This window comes from Pleurodeles waltl, chromosome 12 (genome assembly GCF_031143425.1).
Source record: "Pleurodeles waltl isolate 20211129_DDA chromosome 12, aPleWal1.hap1.20221129, whole genome shotgun sequence".
Lineage (NCBI taxonomy): Eukaryota > Metazoa > Chordata > Amphibia > Caudata > Salamandridae > Pleurodeles > Pleurodeles waltl.
In genome coordinates this window covers 45,056,387-45,076,412 of record NC_090451.1, presented here as the reverse complement: position 1 = coordinate 45,076,412, position 20,026 = coordinate 45,056,387, and the positions used below count along the sequence as shown (strand labels likewise).

The 20,026-nt window shown below is 49.0% G+C and overlaps 1 protein-coding gene across 1 annotated transcript in view; it reads right to left on the bottom strand.

The window, feature by feature from the left end:
- The window catches only part of TMEM38A (transmembrane protein 38A), a 52,846-nt gene extending 35,078 nt beyond the window's left edge, over positions 1 to 17,768 (bottom strand). The window contains exon 1 of the mRNA XM_069217077.1: positions 17,528 to 17,768. Coding sequence (XP_069073178.1) covers positions 17,528 to 17,654 — 127 coding nt within the window. The 5' untranslated portion in view covers positions 17,655 to 17,768. The remainder of the gene's footprint in view (positions 1 to 17,527) is intronic.
- Positions 17,769 to 20,026: the final 2,258 nt, after the last annotated feature.

Below are 20,026 nucleotides of genomic sequence, written 5' to 3'. Positions count from 1 at the left end.
CTATTATTACTCGGGAGGTTAAATGGGACAGTGTCAATAAAAAGTGCCTTTCTGTGTTTCTATGCAAGACAAAAGCTTTAATTGTTGGTGGATGACACGCTGAATGAGGTTTGCTAAAAGCGCATGGTTTATGAGAAACCTCTGTACTTGTGGAATTCAGATCATGTCTGCATCAACGTTGGCTAAATGTCAAACTACAGAAATAACAGTGCTAAGGAACGTACTCAATAACAAGGCATAATTTGTCTTTCCGTGCCGCATAATTTAGGTACCCCTGCCGCATAGTTTGCTCCTGCATTGCCGCATAATTCCAGTGGTCCTGCTCGTTACTGACAGAAGCGCTTGGGCTATAAAACAAGGCACTAGCTGGCTCAGACTGAGTCTGTCTCAGGAAGCTTAGCATTTCCTGAGATGTGAGGTGTGAAGTGGTGAACCAGGCTCATTGATGTCTGGAAAACACGCTTAATTTTCACAACAATCTGAATTGAGGATGCGTGCATACTATGTCAGGGTGAGTTTGAGGGGCCCTCGTGCTCATACTCTGTAATGTAACGAAACCCTTGGTAGTTTGATAAAATATGATGTAAAATTATTGTAAATTCTTTGCATTCTGGGCTGATGCTACCTTACTTCCGGGTAGAAACTAGTCCCTGGGTATTAACAAGAAAAGGGGCCCTCCTAGGAGTACAAAGGGCCTACTGCGCTTCCAGAATTGGCCCCTAGTTCTTGAAAAACGACACATAGCCATGGTGTGGAAGTCGAGTGGAGCCCCCTTCTGGCCCCTGGCAGGGTGAGGTGAGGAAATGGGCAGCGGTCAAGTTGAATGTGCACAGGGCGCTGTGCGCGAGGGGGAAGGGGGTGGACCTGCTAGGCCGCCAGGATGATTACCTGGAGCAACTGGACGCGCGCTCTGATGAACGCCCCCTATGCGCACACTCATAGCCCCCCCACAATGCTGCGTGGCTGTCTGAGGCGTAACAAAACGTAAGCCCCTACCACCCTGCAAAATACATGGAGTGGGCCACCCACGCTCGGACCGAGGGCCTGATTTAGAGTTTAGCGGATGGATTACTCTGTCACAAATGTAACAGGTATCCCGTCCGCCGTATCACGGTCTCTATAGGATGTAATGAACTTGTAATTTGTTTGTGATGAAGTAATCTGATCCGCCAAAGTCTGAATCAGGCCCGAGTCAGGAGTTCTCAGGCTAGGGGCCCGCCACCCATGCAGACAATGCCAGTGGGGTCCCCCTGGAGCTCATGGGGGGCTGCGGGGGCTATTGTTAGGCCACTGGGGGCTGTGGGAAGGCACTCCCGGTCATCGGTCCTGCGCAAGGATTCTGGATGATGGGCAGCACAGGAGCAGTTCATTTGCGCACACTACGAACGAGGTCGCTCCACTGAAGGACGCCCTGATGGGCGCTTAGGAAGACACCGGGCATTATGGAGGGGCACGGGGGCTGGGAACCCGGAAACCACACACGCAGTTCATGATTGTTTACCTTTATATTGTTTATGCTTAACAAGAATATGGTTATTGTTGTCGTTTTTTTCCTTATTTTTTCTTCTTTGCCTACCAACTATGCTCAGTATCTTGTTGGTTCAGCTTTAAGGCCACCCCATCGGAAGGGTCCCATGTACTGGCAACGGGGACAATGAGAACGGCCGAAACATGTTGACTGGTAAGCAGAGGCTGGGGTGGATGGGTAATTAGTCCCTAGACATCACCACCAGGAATCTCTATTGTTAACCCTGTCCAGGGGGTCCCTTAATAAAGATGAGGGGTGGACACCCATGAGACAGTTTTATGTGAATCTGCATATACAGATCCCCGTTTGTTTTGTTATGTTGTGTATTGTTTTGTGTTCCCCGCCCTTGCTGCTCCACTCCTATGTGGGTCTGCGTAGGAACGTGTTAGCAGAAGCCCAATGATGAAGCAAGCCACAATGAGTGGGTGAGGGCAGTTTTTCAACCGCGGTGCCGTTTCCATAATGAGGTGTCAGCGTGCTTAGCTGGGTAGGGTGTTTCTACCGCTATTTCTTGTCCTTTTGTTGTGAGAGTGGTCTAACCGGTGGCAGTCAGGGCTCCATTAAACTCAATAGAGATACTCCAGGCTCTAACCAGTGGCAGTCAGAGCTCCATTAAACTCATTAGTGATACTCCAGGCTCTAACCGGTGGCAGTCAGGGCTCCAATAAACTCAAGAGAGATACTCCAGGCTCTAACAGGTGGCAATCAGGACTCCATTAAACTCATTAGAGATACTCCAGGCTCTAACCAGTGGCAGTCAGGGCTCCATTAAACTCAAGAGAGATACTCCAGGCTCTAACAGGTGGCAATCAGGACTCCATTAAACTCATTAGAGATACTCCAGGCTCTAACAGGTGGCAATCAGGACTCCATTAAACTCATTAGAGATTCTCCAGGCTCTAACCGGTGGCAGTCAGAGCTCCATTAAACTCAAGAGAGATACTCCAGGCTCTAACAGGTGGCAATCAGGACTCCATTAAACTCATTAGAGATACTCCAGTCTCTAACCGGTGGCTGTTACGGCTCCGTAAAACTCAGATGAGATACTCCAGGCCCTACCTGGTGGCAGTCAGGACTTCATTGAACTCAACTGAGATACTCCAGGCTCTAACCGGTGGCTTTCAGGACTCCATTAAACTCAACATAGATACTCCAGGCTCTAACCAGTGGCAGTCAGGACTCCATTAACCTCAATAGAGATACTCCAGGCTCTAACCGATGGCAGTTAAAGTTCTGTTAAACTCAACAGAGATGCTCCAAGTTCTAACTGGTGGCTGTCAGGACTCTATTGAACTCAAATGATATAATCCAGGACCTAACTGGTGACAGTCAGGACTTCATTAAACTCAACTGAGATACTCCAGGCTCTAACAGGTGGCAGTCAGGGCTCCGTTCATCTCAACAGAGATACTCCAGGCTTTAACCAGTGGCAGTCAGGGCTCCGTTAAACTCAAATAAGATACTCCAGGCTCTAACCGGTGGCAGCCAGGGCTCCCTTAAACTCAACAGAGCGGCAATGCTCTGTCATGGTGGGCGTGGCTTCCTGAACATTTGTGTGTTTACTTCCCTGCTGTCACTGAGCGATCACAGCAGGAGAGCTGAGCTCACCAGTATTCAGTGGCAGCAACTGGAGCCTGAGGGAGGGCGGCCAGGGTGGTGTCCCTCATCTGACCCCTCCCTCTTTACTACTTATAGTAGTCTGGCCAACTTCCCCTCCCCCTCCCGCAGCCCCAGCTGTGGCACACTGACAGTTTTATCGGGAGCCACACATGTGCCTTCTGCTGACTGTCACTGTGCCACCGCAGGGGCCCTGAGGGTTGCCAAGGGACTTCCTGTCACGTGACCAGTGGTTCTTAACCTGAGGTCCCCGACGCCTACTCGGGGGGGGGCGCCACTGTTTAGAAAATTAAATAGTGTTAGCAGAGTAATCAAGTATATGTATGCAAAAAAAAAGCGAATTTTAAAACATTCTGTAAACATGAAGGAATTTGAAACAGCAGACAAAAAATTAGATAGGAATCTTTATCTTGATTCGTGAGAGCAGTGCCAGTACTGCACAGTACTGCAAACAAAGTCTAGTAAGGACAAGCTGCACAACAACAAGAGATCATGGACTAACAGCAATAGAAAACAAAGTGATCTGCTAGAGTCTGGCGTACTGCTTCGTCTTTTAGAAAGAAAACTACACTTTGAAAAGCACAGTCTTCCCATTAAAACGTCGATGTTTGCAAATTTTTGCCTTGTGGATTACACATTGTTTCATAATTTGTGTATTTGTTTGTTAAACTTCTTTGTTTATTTTTTAATACGGTTTTGAGGTTGAAATCGTAGAAATGGCTGAAGTGGGGGCGTCTGGCTTTCAGTTGTGATTTGGTGGGTGCCCCACACCAGTTGAGAACCCCTGGACCTTCAGCCAGTGCTGACATTTTAGCAACTGCTCTTTGCATTGTGGTAGTTTCAGTTTCACTTTTAACATTAGAGAAGTGTGGGCTCCATGATCCCAGCATGCAAAGCGGGGACTGACTCGAGGGGTCACACAAGAGCTCTTAGCACAGCAGCACAGTTTCCCAGGTCAATGCATGGTGTGCTGCTTCATTCTAGATTTTTTTTACATTGAATCAAGTCTCAAACTTAAAAGAAAATAGGTGGATTAGAGCACCACATCATGCATAGACCTTGGAAACGTGACAGGGCTCAATCTAGAGGCGAGAAAAGGCATTCAGCACATGTTTATGGGGTTAATCGGGACCCAAGAGAGTTCCCTGTGCCCCCTCCCTGCAGCTCTGTTTCCCAGATCCATGCGTGATGTGCAACTCTATTCCATTTTTTCCCATTGAATTCTGGGCCTTGTAGTTTTGTTTATTCCAAAAGAAAACAGGACTGCACATCATATAGACCTGGGAAACTTGGGACCCGGTAAATGTAGTAAAACCACATTTCACAGCTTTCTTAATTCCGCGTTTGGGCCCTAAACAGAATTACAAGTAGTGTGAAATATTCGCAGCTAGGTACAGCAGGCAGGCCAAGCGAGCCAGCGGCCTGGTGCCCAGCAGCAAGGCGCTTTCATCCGAATCTCTTCCCCCCAACCCCCTCCACTGGCCCCGCTCCTCGCAGCCCAGCCTTATATAGCCATTTAATTGCACCCTCCGCAATCTGGGCCAAAAACACCAACTCCGAGGCAGACAATAGCCGAGTGTGTCCCCCCCTCCAGCCCTCCTGAAGAGAGAGGCGGCCTCATTCACTTCTCAGTCCTTCAGCTCATTAGAGGATTGCTGTGCTGGGCCTGCTCTCCAGCACAGGCTGCAGGCAGGTGTTTGGGGTACCACTGACGTAGGGTGACCAGATTTTGAACAGCAAAAACCGGGACAGGTCAGACATAAAAGGACTAAAGGCTTTACTCTCACTTTTATATCTGGCATGCCCCCTTTTTAGGGTCAAGCCTGCGTTGCATGCGCTCGCGCATGCGTATCGCAGCGAGACTCTTTTGTATTTAGAAAAGGGCTCGGAGCCCTGTCAACTTCACGTCAGTGTTTTTTATTGGTTCATGGGCTTGCCTAATAAAATCTGCTTGCTTTCATTAGTCGAACGCAGGCATAACTCATTCTTTTTCCGGTGGCTAGCCCTCCTCAAGCGCAGCGACCAAGTACAGAAAACATGCGAGGCTCGCTGTTTTCCATCGGGCTGGTGGACTTCTTTTTCTCTAATTCACGAGCGCGATCTCGCTTGGCAGAAGTCGAGCGCTTTACATAGTTAATTTCACTTTTTCGGGGTTATGTACATAAATGCACTTTTGCCCGATAGGTGAAAAGTCGGGTTAGGAGTTTACAACGCGATCAGCTCTAACATGAGGAAACGCGAGACCCGTTGCATTGTAAATGCTTGTTTTGCCTGACTTCGTGAATGTGTGCCTATACATGTGTGTGTGTGTGTGTGTACATATATATATATATATATATATACATATACATACACACACATAATTTACAAGACTACATAGACAAAATTAGCTATGGCTTGACCTCCCACCCAGCACCCTTAACTTTCCCCCACCCACCTCGTTCTGCTCCCCACTCCATCTCTCAGCTTGGAACAGACAGGGGACTGTGTTGCCTGACAGTAACAGATAAATTACTTGAATTATCTCATACTTCTTGGCGGCTTTAAATTATGCTTCCCTAGATGATCTGACCTTTGTCCCAAAAACCAGGACATTTATTTAAAATTAAGAGAAGCGTTGGGACACCAGGACAGTCCTCTAAAAACCAGGACCGTCTGGGGAAATCCGGGCTATCTGGTCACCCTACATTTCCCTCCCCCACCTCAGCGCCTTGAGACCCTCACGGGTGAGTAGTGCACTTTACAAATTCCTGATTGATTGATTGATTGAGGGGTGCATCAAGAGGGAGGCTGCCTGCTGGGCGTTGTGTTCCGTCACGTGGTGACGCCATGTCATGTTATTTCCCTCTGCTATTTCTCTCCTAGTTACGATGAAATGCTATGTCATGTCACATATTGTTATGTTTCAAAGCTGTGCTCTGTTATGTAATGTTATGTTACAGCACCGAATGTTATCTAATACTGTGTTGTTACATTATGTTGCCATGTTATGTTATTTTAACATGCCATGATGCTTTGTTATGGATGCCGTGCTACATTGTTACATATTAGGTTATGTTACGATGTTATGCAATGCTGTTATGTCATGATGTTCTATAAAGTCGTACTGTGTTATGTCACAATAGGTTTCGCTAAAAAGTTGCTATGTTATATTGGTGTGATATGTTAGGTTAAAGGATGTTATGCCATGCTTTGCTGTCACGTGTGATGTTGTTATGGTATTATAGTGCTGCAGTGTTTAATTTGAGCAGGTGTTTTCCGGTGCTCGGCACCAGCACTTAACTATCAACACAGCTACTTATTAGAGCCTGCCACTTGGTGGTGCTGTCTGTCTAAGTTGGAGCTGAGCACAACAGTTATTTATTAATCCAGTGTACATTAAAATGACTAATACCTGCTGCCCAATCCACTCTTATAGCATTGGCGGCCCGGAATAGTCTAAATTGCCACGGTTGTAGGAGTGTGATGAGGAGTGTGATGGTTAGTAGTTGTGCTGGCTGTGCCATTGGTAGCCATGGGCAAGCTGCAGTGGCCTCCTGACGCGGGCCCTGGCACTTCTTGTTTTACAAATTAACCACTGGTGTGCTGTTAGGTCATGTATACAATGTTCTCATGCTATGTTACATTGCATTATGTAGTAATATTACGTCCTGTAGCTTTGGTAGGATGCTATGTAACGTTAAACACAATTGGCTAGCTTCTCAGTGAGTCACAGCCGTCACAAGGGGCTTAACCACACAAAAAGTAGCTCCCTTAAGTGCCAGGAACTACTATGGCAATGTGTGCTTTTTGAGACAAAAATAATATTTTTGTTGCTTTTAATTACTTTTTTGTTAAGGAGGGAACTGGCAGCTTATCAACAATAAAATTTGCTAAAAAAAAACAAGAAAAAAAAAACAAGCATTGACAAAGCCAAATGCTGGCATTCAATGCCAGAACTATAGCATTGTATGATACCTGTTTGATAGGGCGATGTTCCTGTGGGTGACATTTCGAAATACAACCTACTGAGTTATTAAAGGTTTCGCAGCTCCACGGGCGGTAGTACCACTGCCCCATCAGAGGAATAACATCCCGGCGGAGCAGTGATGTGACAGCTTCAGCACAGGAGGCGTGTCTAGCAGTACCAGCCAGTGCAGACACATCTCAGCAGGCCTGCAGTACTTGTAAACCGAGAGGGCTAGATTAGCATGGTTCCTACTCAATGTAGAGGAGGCTTTCCAGTACTGGCACATTAAAAGTAGAGCATCTCAACAAGTAACTCACAGTAAAGTACTGCAGCCCGGGTAAGAAGTGCTGGTGCTATCTAAAGATGCAGTACTGCTCTCTGAAAGTACTGCGGCCCGGGTACGAAGTGCTAGTGCTATCTAAAGATGCAGTACTGCTCTTTGAAAGTACAGCAGCCCGGGTACGAAGTGCTGGTGCTATCCAAAGATGTAGTACTGCTCTCTGAAAGTACTGCAGCCCGGGTAGGAAATGCTGGTGCTAGCTAAAGATGTAGTACTGCTCTCTGAAAGTACAGCAGCCCGGGTACGAAGTGCTGGTGCTATCCAAAGATGTAGTACTGCTCTCTGAAAGTACTGCAGCCCGGGTAGGAAGTGCTGGTGCTAGCTAAAGATGTAGTACTGCTCTCTGAAAGTACTGCGGCCCAGGTAGAAAGTGCTGGTGCTTTCTAAAGATGTAGTACTGCTCTTTGAAAGTACAGCAGCCCGGGTAGGAAGTGCTGGTGCTAGCTAAAGATGTAGTACTGCTCTTTGAAAGTACTGCGGCCCGGGTACGAAGTGCTGGTGCTATCTAAAGATGTAGTACTGCTCTTTGAAAGTACTGCGGCCCAGGTACGAAGTGCTGGTGCTAGCTAAAGATGTAGCACTGCTCTTTGAAAGTACTGCAGACAGGGTAGGAAGTGCTGGTGCTATCTAAAGATGTAGTACTGCTCTTTGAAAGTACTGCGGCCCAGTTAGGAAGTGCTGGTGCTTTCTAAAGATGTAGTACTGCTCTCTGAAAGTACTGCGGCCCGGGTAGGAAGTGCTGGTGCTTTCTAAAGATGTAGTACTGCTCTTTGAAAGTACAGCAGCCCGGGTAGGAAGTGCTGGTGCTAGCTTAAGATGTAGTACTGCTCTCTGAAAGTACTGCGGCCCGGGTAGGAAGTGCTGGTGCTTTCTAAAGATGCAGTACTGCCCTTTGAAAGTACAGTAGCCCGAGTAGGAAGTGCTGATGCTATCTAAAGATGCAGTACTGCTCTTTGAAAGTACTGCGGCCCGGGTAGGAAGTGCTGGTGCTATCTAAAGATGTAGTACTGCTCTTTGAAAGTACTGCGGCCCTGGTACGAAGTGCTGGTGCTATCTAAAGATGTAGTACTGCTCTTTGAAAGTACTGCGGCCCGGGTACGAAGTGCTGGTGCTATCTAAAGATGCGGTACTGCTCTTTGAAAATGTACTGCAGCCCGGGTAGGAAGTGCTGATGCTATCTAAAGATGCAGTACTGCTCTTTGAAAGTACTGCGGCCCAGGTACGAAGTGCTGGTGCTAGCTAAAGATGTAGCACTGCTCTTTGAAAGTACTGCGGCCCAGGTACGAAGTGCTGGTGCTATCTAAAGATGTAGTCCTGCTCTTTGAAAGTACTGCGGCCCGGGTACTAAGTGCTGGTGCTATCTAAAGATGTAGTACTGCTCTTTGAAAGTACTGCGGCCCGGATACGAAGTGCTGGTGCTATCTAAAGATGTAGTACTGCTCTTTGAAAGTACAGCAGCCCGGGTACTAAGTGCTGGTGCTATCTAAAGATGCAGTACTGCTCTTTGAAAGTACTGCGGCTCGGGTACGAAGTGCTGGTGCTATCTAAAGATGTAGTCCTGCTCTTTGAAAGTACTGCGGCCCGGGTAGGAAGTTCTGGTGCTTTCTAAAGATGTAGTACTGCTCTTTGAAAGTACTGCAGCCCGGGTAGGAAGTGCTGATGCTATCTAAAGATGTAGCACTGCTCTTTGAAAGTACAGTGGCCCGGGTAGGAAGTGCTGGTGCTAGCTAAAGATGTAGTACTGCTCTTTGAAAGTACTGCGGCCCGGGTACGAAGTGCTGGTGCTATCTAAAGATGTAGTACTGCTCTTTGAAAGTACTGCGGCCCGGGTACGAAGTGCTGGTGCTATCTAAAGATGTAGTACTGCTCTTTGAAAGTACGGCAGCCTGGGTAAGAAGTGCCAGTATTACCTGTTTAAAGTAAAGCACCATGCTACGAAGTGCTGGTACTGGCCCTTTTAAAGTGGAATACATACACCTGAAGATGCTGGTGCTGTGCTGTGAGGTGTAAAGCAGCCCTACTGTGCAGGGCTGGCACATTCCCATTACCAGCCTACGAAAAGTGCTGAGACTGCCCATGAACATCAGGGCAGCAGTGCCATGAAGTGTCGGTGCAATCTCATTCCAAAGCACCATCCCTGCTGAGGAGTGTTGGTGCAGTCACACTACAAGTATAGCATCCCACCTGACAAGTGCCGGTGCAGCCCCATCAGAAGCCACAATAGAAAGTGCAGGTAATGTCCCACTGAATGTCAATCAGCCCACAGAAGAAGCAGGGGAGCTGATCCCTCTAAGGGAAAGGAGACCAGTTCAGAAGTTAAATGTCTGTTCCATTAAAAGTACCACAGCCCTGCTTAGAAATGCAAGTTCTCACCCCTTAAATCCTCCATAGCACTGCTTGGAAATGCAAACTCTGACCCCTTAAATCCACCACAGCCCTGCTTAGAAATGCAAGTTCTGATCCCTTAAATCCACCACAGCCTTGCTTGGAAATGCAAGTACTGACCACTTAAGTTCTGACCCCTTAAATCCACCACAGCCCTGCTTGGAAATGCAAGCTCTGGCCCCTTAAATCCACCACAGCCCTGCTTAGAAATGCAAGTTCTGATCCCTTAAATCCACCACAGCCTTGCTTGGAAATGCAAGTTCTGACCCCTTAAGTTCTGACCCCTTAAATCCACCACAGCCCTGCTTAGAAATGCAAGCTCTGACCCCTTAAATCCACCACAGCCCTGCTTAGAAATGCAAGCTCTGACCCCTTAAATCCACCGCAGCCCTTCTTAGAAATGCAGTTCTAACCCCTTAAATCCACCCCAGCCCTGCTTAGAAATGCAAGTTCTGATCCCTTAAATCCACCACAGCCTTGCTTGGAAATGCAAGTTCTGACCCCTTAAATTCTGACCCCTTAAATCCACCACAGCCCTGCTTAGAAATGCAAGTTCTGATCCCTTAAATCCACCACAGCCTTGCTTGGAAATGCAAGTTCTGACCCCTTAAGTTCTGACCCCTTAAATCCACCACAGCCCTGCTTAGAAATGCAAGCTCTGACCCCTTAAATCCACCACAGCCCTGCTTAGAAATGTAAGCTCTGACCCCTTAAATCCACCGCAGCCCTTCTTAGAAATGCAGTTCTAACCCCTTAAATCCACCCCAGCCCTGCTTAGAAATGCAAGTTCTGATCCCTTAAATCCACCACAGCCTTGCTTGGAAATGCAAGTTCTGACCCCTTAAATTCTGACCCCTTAAATCCACCACAGCCCTGCTTAGAAATGCAAGTTCTGATCCCTTAAATCCACCACAGCCTTGCTTGGAAATTCATGTTCTGACCCCTTAAATTCTGACCTCTTAAATCCACCACAGCCCTGCTTAGAAATGCAAGCTCTGACCCCTTAAATCCACCACAGCCCTGCTTAGAAATGCAAGTTCTGACCCCTTAAATCCACCACAGCCCTGCTTGGAAATGCAAGTTCTCACCCCTTAAATCCACCACAGCCCTGCTTGGAAATGCAAGCTCTGATCCCTTAAATCCACCACAGCCCTGCTTGGAAATGCAAGCTCTGACCCCTTAAATCCACCACAGCCTTGCTTAGAAATGCAAGCTCTGACCCCTTAAATCCACCACAGCCCTGCTTAGAAATGCAAGTTCTGATCCCTTAAATCCACCACAGCCTTGCTTGGAAATGCAAGTCCTGACCCCTTAAGTTCTGACCCCTTAAATCCACCACAGCCCTGCTTAGAAATGCAAGCTCTGACCCCTTAAATCCACCACAGCCCTGCTTAGAAATGCAAGCTCTGACCCCTTAAATCCACCGCAGCCCTGCTTAGAAATGCAAGGTCTGACCCCTTAAATCCACCACAGCCCTTCTTAGAAATGCAGTTCTAACCCCTTAAATCCACCCCAGCCCTGCTTAGAAATGCAAGTTCTGATCCCTTAAATCCACCACAGCCTTGCTTGGAAATGCAAGTTCTGACCCCTTAAATTCTGACCCCTTAAATCCACCACAGCCCTGCTTACAAATGCAAGTTCTGATCCCTTAAATCCACTGCAGCCTTGCTTGGAAATTCAAGTTCTGACCCCTTAAATTCTGACCTCTTAAATCCACCACAGCCCTGCTTAGAAATGCAAGCTCTGACCCCTTAAATCCACCACAGCCCTGCTTAGAAATGCAAGTTCTGACCCCTTAAATCCACCACAGCCCTGCTTGGAAATGCAAGTTCTCACCCCTTAAATCCACCACAGCCCTGCTTGGAAATGCAAGCTCTGATCCCTTAAATCCACCACAGCCCTGCTTGGAAATGCAAGCTCTGACCCCTTAAATCCACCACAGCCTTGCTTAGAAATGCAAGGTCTGACCCCTTAAATCCACCACAGCCCTGCTTAGAAATGCAAGTTCTGATCCCTTAAATCCACCACAGCCTTGCTTAGAAATGCAAGTTCTGACCCCTTAAGTTCTGACCCCTTAAATCCACCACAGCCCTGCTTAGAAATGCAAGCTCTGACCCCTTAAATCCACCGCAACCCTGCTTAGAAATGCAAGGTCTGACCCCTTAAATCCACCACAGCCCTTCTTAGAAATGCAGTTCCAACCCCTTAAATCCACCCCAGCCCTGCTTAGAAATGCAAGTTCTGATCCCTTAAATCCACCACAGCCTTGCTTGGAAATGCAAGTTCTGACCCCTTAAATTCTGACCCCTTAAATCCACCACAGCCCTGCTTAGAAATGCAAGTTCTGATCCCTTAAATCCACCACAGCCTTGCTTGGAAATGCAAGTTCTGACCCCTTAAATTCTGACCCCTTAAATCCACCACAGCCCTGCTTAGAAATGCAAGCTCTGACCCCTTAAATCCACCACAGCCCTGCTTAGAAATGCAAGTTCTGACCCCTTAAATCCACCACAGCCCTGCTTGGAAATGCAAGTTCTCACCCCTTAAATCCACCACAGCCCTGCTTGGAAATGCAAGCTCTGATCCCTTAAATCCACCACAGCCCTGCTTGGAAATGCAAGCTCTGACCTGTTAAATCCACCACCGCCCTGCTTGGAAATGCAAGCTCTGACCCCTTAAATTCACCACAGCCCTGCTTGGAAATGCAAGTTCTCACCCCTTAAATCCACCACAGCCCTGCTTGGAAATGCATGATCTGACCCCTTAAATCCACCACAGCCTTGCTTGGAAATGCAAGTTCTCTCCTATGAAAGGTAAAGAAGGCCTGTTTAGAATTTCAAGTTCTAAACCATTAAAGGTGCAGTGGACCTGCTTAGAAATACAAGTTCAGAACCATTAGAGTTATAGCAGACTTAGGAAACACAAGCTCTGATCCATTAAATCTACAGCATCCTTGCTTACAAGTGCAACTATTCGTTTATTAAAAGTGTGGCTGTGCTGCAGAGAAGTGCCGATACTGCTGCTCCTTTACAAATAACCATTGGCAAAGCCAACCCATCTGGGTTCAATGAGCTAACACATGGGTATTCACAAACATTGTCCCAGGGGCCGCACTGTTTGGTCTGTGATGTGACCAAGGGCCGCATTGATGCCAGCAGGTTGGCAATCAGAGGGCTGGGGGTAGGGCGGGAGGGGTAGTGGTAAAGTGGTTGTAGGAGAAGTGAAGCATATACATCTACTGTCTGAATTGCACAATCTGAAACCGGAAACTTGGGTATAAATCCTGGCTTCTCCACTTAACCAAATTGTATGATCCTAGGCAAATGTTTTATTTCACTTTACCTCCTTTTTCTTCATCATCATATATAAGAACCTTGGCATACATCTCAAGGATGTATGCGGTATAAAACCTTCTGTGCCTGATTTAAGAAACTATAATGTTGTTCATGTATAATAGAAACCCAGCCCTCCCAAAGAGTTCACTTAACAACTGACTTGCCTCTTAGTTCACAGTTCACATTGTTGTCAGGGAGTGGAGGGGGGTGAAAGTTTCTAAATTCATGTCTGAAAACTATCACTTTAAAAAATACTTTTCAATGCAGTGATTTACTCTTGTATACTAAGGTGAAACAGTTCTGCATGTTAGTGAAATGCTTTTTTTGAATTTCAAACAGATCATACTTTTATATTTTTGCTGCTGGATGTTTTTAATAATGAAGGTGTTTCTAAAGTTAAGAGTTCGAAGACACCCTAGGCACTCCCTTTCTTTAACCTTAATAAGCCCCCAAATAAATACTTGCCTGTTTATTCATCATTTTTTAGTGCTAGTGCCCAGACAAATCAACAGCAGCACAGTGACCTGGGGGCCGCATGTAAATGTCAGGATGGCCGCATGCGGCCCCCGGGCCCGTACTTTGAGTATCACTGAGCTAACACATGCAGCTTAAGCTGGAGACACGTAGAATGGATCCAGTAGGTGCAGGCTGAGAGGTTTATGGTGAGAAATAGTCCCTCATGCGGTTCAATGTAAGCACATGGAAGGAGGCAGAAATAATCATCCTTATAGCCAATAGCATTGGGGGAAGGATGGATACTCCACTGGGTTGAGCCAAGACGTGATTGACAAAGTCTCAAGCCAATGGCTGAAAGCGCCTGTTTGAAGAAAGCCAATGGTTTAGAGGGGTAGACCCCAAAGCCTCTCTGTCAATTGTTAATAATACATAGAAGATGGCTGGGTCCAAAAACTCAAACTTAAAAACATTTCAGGCCTGCTAGTGCCGGCGACTTGCTGAGAAGTGCCACTTCAGTTCCATTAAATGTAAATGAGGCCTGTACAGAAGCGCCCGCTCTTTCATTAAAAGTTGAGCAAGCCTGCTCAGAAGAACAAGTGATGTTTTTTTTAAAGTAGCAGTGGCTCTGCTAAGAAAGCAGCTCGTGTCTACATAAAGTGGGAGGTCCAACACTCAAGGCCTGCTACCCCTTCCTCCTTCTGAGGACTTGCTGACCAGCTCTTCCTTGAATAAACAAGCAGTGACAAAGCCAATAGATCTTGCCTAGGGGACCTACTGTCCTTGCAAGTGGTTCTTAGCCACGCTGCTCAAAATCCTGAATGCCATGGAGCATTGCTAAAGTTTCAGCAAAAAAAGCTTATGATGCATGTGCTTTTTTTTCTTTTTAGTTGCGAATCTGAGTTTGATTGGTATAAAATTGAAAATAAAACATACACAAGCATTGTATGTTTTTTAAAAGCTGGTGGGGAGAGGGAGCAACGGGGTGGAAGCAACCGGGGGAAGAAGCAACAGAGGATGCTGAAGCAACATGGGGGACAGAGTGATAAGGAAGCAGCACAGGATGCGGAAGCAAGACAGTGGAAGGCGGGGAGACACAGAAGCAATATGGGATGCAGAAGCAACACGGGAGGGCGGGAGTGGGGCAGGGCAGAAGCAACACGGGGAGAGGAAGGAGGGTGTGAATGTGCGGAAGCAACGTAGAGGGCACAGGGAAGCAATACGGTGGAGCACACAGGAAAGCATAACAGGAGGGGAGGAGAGAAGCATATGGGTGCGAGAGCAACATGGAGTGCAGGGGCAGAAGAGTACCCGAGGGGGACCGGGAAAACACATGCACTCTTATCGAGTGCTTAACACAAAAGAACAAAGGGCCAGATGTATGAAAAAAGCCTTTTGCGAAACAGAAATAGCGATTTTTAAGAAATCGCTATTTCTGATTCGCAAAATGCAATGTATCATATTTGCAATTCGGTAATAGCAATTTCTTAAAAATTGCAAATGCTATTACCGAATTGCAAATTGCGATACTGGCCCCCATTCGCATCTATGGGCCTGTCAGCCCATATTTGCGAATATTTTGCATGTCCCAAATTGCGAATTCCTAACTGGAATTCACAATTTTGGGAAATGCAAAGTCCAGGGTGCTGAGGGCCTAAGGCCCCCTCTGCTGCACCCCAAAACATTTTTTAACAACATGTAAGGTGCACACATGCCAAAAGGGCATGTGTGCTTTACATGTAAATTTTAAAAATGCATTTTTAAAATCTGCACATGGTTATCACCAAGTTCAACCTGGTGGTAATAGCGATTCCTTAATGCCCAATTCGCATTTAGGAATTGCTTCATACATGTGCTTTAGAAATCGCAAATAAGGAATCCTTATTTGCGATTTCTTATTTAGAGAGACGGAATTTGCGACTCTCTAAACAGGGTCGCAATATTAAGGAATCGCTATTTTAGCGATTCCTTAAAATTGCATTCAGAATGCCTTTGATACATACTGAAAGGGCTTTTTGCATTCGCAAACTGGCATTCACACCGTTTGCGAATGCAAAAACCTTTGATACATCTGGCGCAAAGTGCTTTAAACCCAAGCAGTGGAAGCAGAAATGCCCGCCACAGAAAAGAATGGTAAAAAGGCAGTGTTCCATGGGAGGGACAAACTTAAGATTGACAAGCTGGGTCACCGCTAAGAAGCAGACAAATGAGAGTGACAGGAAAGACAACCAATGGTAAGCAATCGGCAGGTTTCGAGCCTCTCTTTGGTCTTGTTAAGCCACAATATGTCTCACAATAAACAGCTCATGCCCTGTCTAGGAGGCTCGACCTAAAAACACCCGCTGCACCTGCGTTCCAGGGCTTTCTGAATAAATAATAACCAGTTTTTCCCATGCGCGGCATCTCAGAGTTCAAAGAGAAAATATTTTCAGAGGGGACCGTAAACGCCCCAAAGCTGTTCAGAGTGACATTTCGGAATGCACACAGGAAGTTTTACAAGGCACGTTTCACTGTTATAATGTACTGAAGAATAAATATTTGTTTCATTTTTTTTTGGTAGGTAAAAGTCACCAATATCCATTTTCATCTAATATAGCTGCTTATGGCAGAGGTGACCGTGTGGAAAAAATTTGGCCTCTGAAACTTGGAAAGTTGCGTTTGAATGCTTATCTTCCTTCTTCAACAAGCTTTATGATCTTGTGCAAATTACGTTATCTGCCCGTGCGTCACCACCTCCCTCAGGTGACAAAAACGTGTAGCGCTTAGAAGCAGGCTAACTTCTGTACTCAATGAGAAAATGTTTATACCAACTGGACATTTACAAAAAGACAGGACAGCTGCCCCATCAGGGGGTTTCCTCTTTCTAACCCAGCGCTGCCCCTGTCGAGTACAGGCGCCCCCTCTTGTACCAAAGCAGAGGAGGCAGGGGGTGATTAATTCAGGGCAGGTGGGGATCCTGAGGGCAGGTGGTCTGCCCCCTGCAAGCCCCCGCCTGGAGCAGGCCTCGCCGAGGGACGTTTGAATACAGCACACAGCTGTCCAGCCGGCTTTGCTAACATATCCACCATCTATGCAAAGAAATGTTTACCTATGAAAGCAACATTTGCATTCATTAAAAAAGGGCATCCTTTTATTGGAATGGTTGTGGCAGATGGTGCTATAAATGTTTTTTTTTTGTTTTAGCAATGGACAGCTCTGCAGAAAAGTAGAGGTAGAGGGGGCCTACGAGGGGGGCACTGGCCTGGCTCACACATGAAGTAGGGTGTGTTTTTGAGGGGGGCACTGACCAGGGTCACACATGAGCTAGGGGCACTGAGGGGACAATGAACTGGCTCATACTTGAGGTAAAGGGGGTATGTAGGGTGCATTGACCTGGCTCACACATGAGGTAGAGGGGATCTGAGGGGGTACTGATCTGGTTCACACTTGAGGTAGGGGGGGCTGAGTGGGGCACTGACCTGGCTTATACTTGCGGTAGCGGGGGTCCCCGGGTTGGGGGGCACTGGCCTGACCTGGCTCACACATGAGGGAGAGGAGGTCTCCGGGGGGCACTGATCAATGTCATACTTGAGGTAGAGGGGTCCCCGAGGGGGGCACTGACCTGGCTCATACTTGAGGTAGAGGGGGTCTCCCAGGGGGTCTCTGACCAGGCTCACACTTGCGATAGAGGGGTCCACGAGGGGGGCACTGACCAGGCTCACACTTGAGATAAAAGGGGGTCACCGAGGGGGGCTCTGACCAGGCTCACTCTTGCGATAGAGGGGTCCCCCAGGGGGTCTCTGACCAGGCTCACACTTGCGATGGAGGGGTCCCCGAGGGGGGCACTGACCTGGCTCATACTTGAGGTAGAGGGGGTCCCCCAGGGGGTCTCTGACCAGGCTCACACTTGCGATGGAGGGGTCCCCGAGGGGGGCACTGACCTGGCTCATACTTGAGGTAGAGGATGGACACGATGTAATAGGCCACATCGAAGACGGGGAACATGGGCAGCTTGGCGAAGGAGGCCACCAGGTCCCCCAGGTTGAGGGCGGACAGCACGTCTTCCATGGCCGGTCTCTGCGCTCCGCTGTCCCCACTGATGCTCCGTGTGCCCCTGAGCCCAAGCGGCGGCCGAGTGAGAGGGAGGAGGGGGCGGCCCTGCCAGGGCGAAGGGTACCCGCGGCAGTGCCCGCCCCGGACCGCCCCTGGACTGCTGGGACCGCCCCCGGTCTACCCAGCCCGCCCCTGGACTGCATCAGCCCGCCCAGCACCAGCTGGGCACAGCCCTGCATCACTACTGCCCACCCCTGGAACTGCCCTGCTCGCCCCTACCCTCATACCTGCCCCCCGCTCCTGGCCAGACGGAGGATGCCCCTGGACCACAGTGATCCTACCCCTGCCCCCCCCAGCCCTCTATCAGCCCTACCCTGGGCCACCACCAGTCGTAACTGGCCTACTGGAGCCGTCCCTGGGCAGTTATCACGTCGCCCCTAGGACAGCGTGGCCTCGCCCCCGAACTACTGAGCACCACTCTACTCACTCTCTACTGAGCCCACCTTACTCACTCCCACCATTCTGAACCCACCAGACTAACCCCACCTACTCACTCCTGCCCTATTGAGCCCACCCTACACACTACTGAGCCCACCCTACTCACTACTGAGCCCACCCTACTCACACACTACTACGCCCACCATACTAGCCCCACCCTACTGAGCCCATCATACTAACCCCACCCTACTGAGCCCACCCTACTCAATCCCACCCTACTGAGCCCACTCTACTCACTCTCTACTGAGCCCACCTTACTCACTCCCACCCTTCTGAACCCACCAGACTAACCCCACCTACTCACTCCTGCCCTACTGAGCCCACCCTACTCACTACTGAGCCCACCCCACCCCACTCACACTACTGAGCCCACCCTACTCACACACTACTGAGCCCACCCCACTCACACACTACTGAGCCCACCATACTAACCCCACCCTACTGAGCCCACCCTACTCAATCCCACCCTACTGAGCCCACCCTACTCACTACTGAGCCCACCTTACTGACTCCCACCCTTCTGAGCCCACCATACTAACCCTACCCTACTGAGCCCACCCTACTCACTCCTATCCTACTGAGCCCACCCTACTCACTCACTACTGAGCCTACCTTACTCACTCCCACCCTTCTGAGCCCACCCTACTCACACACTAGCGAGCCCACCGTCCTCACTCCCACCCTTCTGAGCCCACCCTGTTCACACACTACCAAGCCCACCTCACTCACTACTGATACCACCCTACTCACTCCCCCCCTTCTGAGCCCACCCTACTCACACACTACTAAGCCCACCTTACTCACTCCCACCCTTCTGAGCCCACCCTGCTCACTCACTACTGAGCCTACCCTACTCACTCCCACCCTTCTGAGCCCACCCTGTTCACACACTACCGAGCCCACCCTACTCACTCACTACTGAGCCCACCCTACTCACTCCCACCCTTCTGAGCCCACCCTACTCACACACTACTAAGCCCACCTTACTCACTCCCACCCTTCTGAGCCCACCCTGTTCACACACTACCGAGCCCACCCTACTCACTCACTACTGAGCCCACCTTACTCACTCCCACCCTTTTGAGCCCACCCTACTCACACACTACTAAGCCCACCTTACTCACTCCCACCCTACTGAGCCCACCCTACTCACTCACTACTGAGCCCACCCTACTCACTCCCACCCTACTTACAGCCCGGTTCAGACCGCCCTACTAGTGCTCCCATCCCCGCCTTGGCAGAGCCCGTCCTGGGCACCGCGGGGCTCTGACACCACCCCTCCCCCTATGTCGCCTCTGGCACCTGACATGCGGGGCCCGTGTATCCCCCCAGCCCCCCTCCCTGACAGGGCCCGCTCATCACAAGGCTACGGACCACCAGCCCCTGAGGGCTGTCGGGGGCCCATGGCAGAGGATGGGTGAGAGTGCCGGGGTGGGCAGGGCGTGCCAGTGGTAGGGTGAAAGAGCGAGAGGTGGGCAGAGAGTGACGGTGGGGGGGGTGATGGTGTCATGGGTGGGGTAAGAGTGACCGGGGTAGGCTGAAAACGCCATAGTGGGGCAGAAGGTGCCAGGGACTGACTGAGAGTGCCAGGGGTGGGCTTTGAGGATCAGTGTGGGCTCACGGTGATACGAGTAGGCCTGGCGCACCAGAGTAGTCTTAGACAGTGGTGGCTAAGAGTGCAGGGATAGCCTGAGAGTGCAAGGGATGGGCTGAGAGTGCCCTAGTTGGGAAGAGAGTGCAGGGTTGGTAGTCTGAGAGTGCCAAGGGTTGGGCTGAGAGTACCATGGTTGAGCAGAAAGTGATCAGGGTGGCTGACAGAGACCAGGGTGGGCTGAGAGTGCCATAGTTGGGTAGAGAGTGCGAGGGATAGCCTGAGAGTGCCCTAGTTG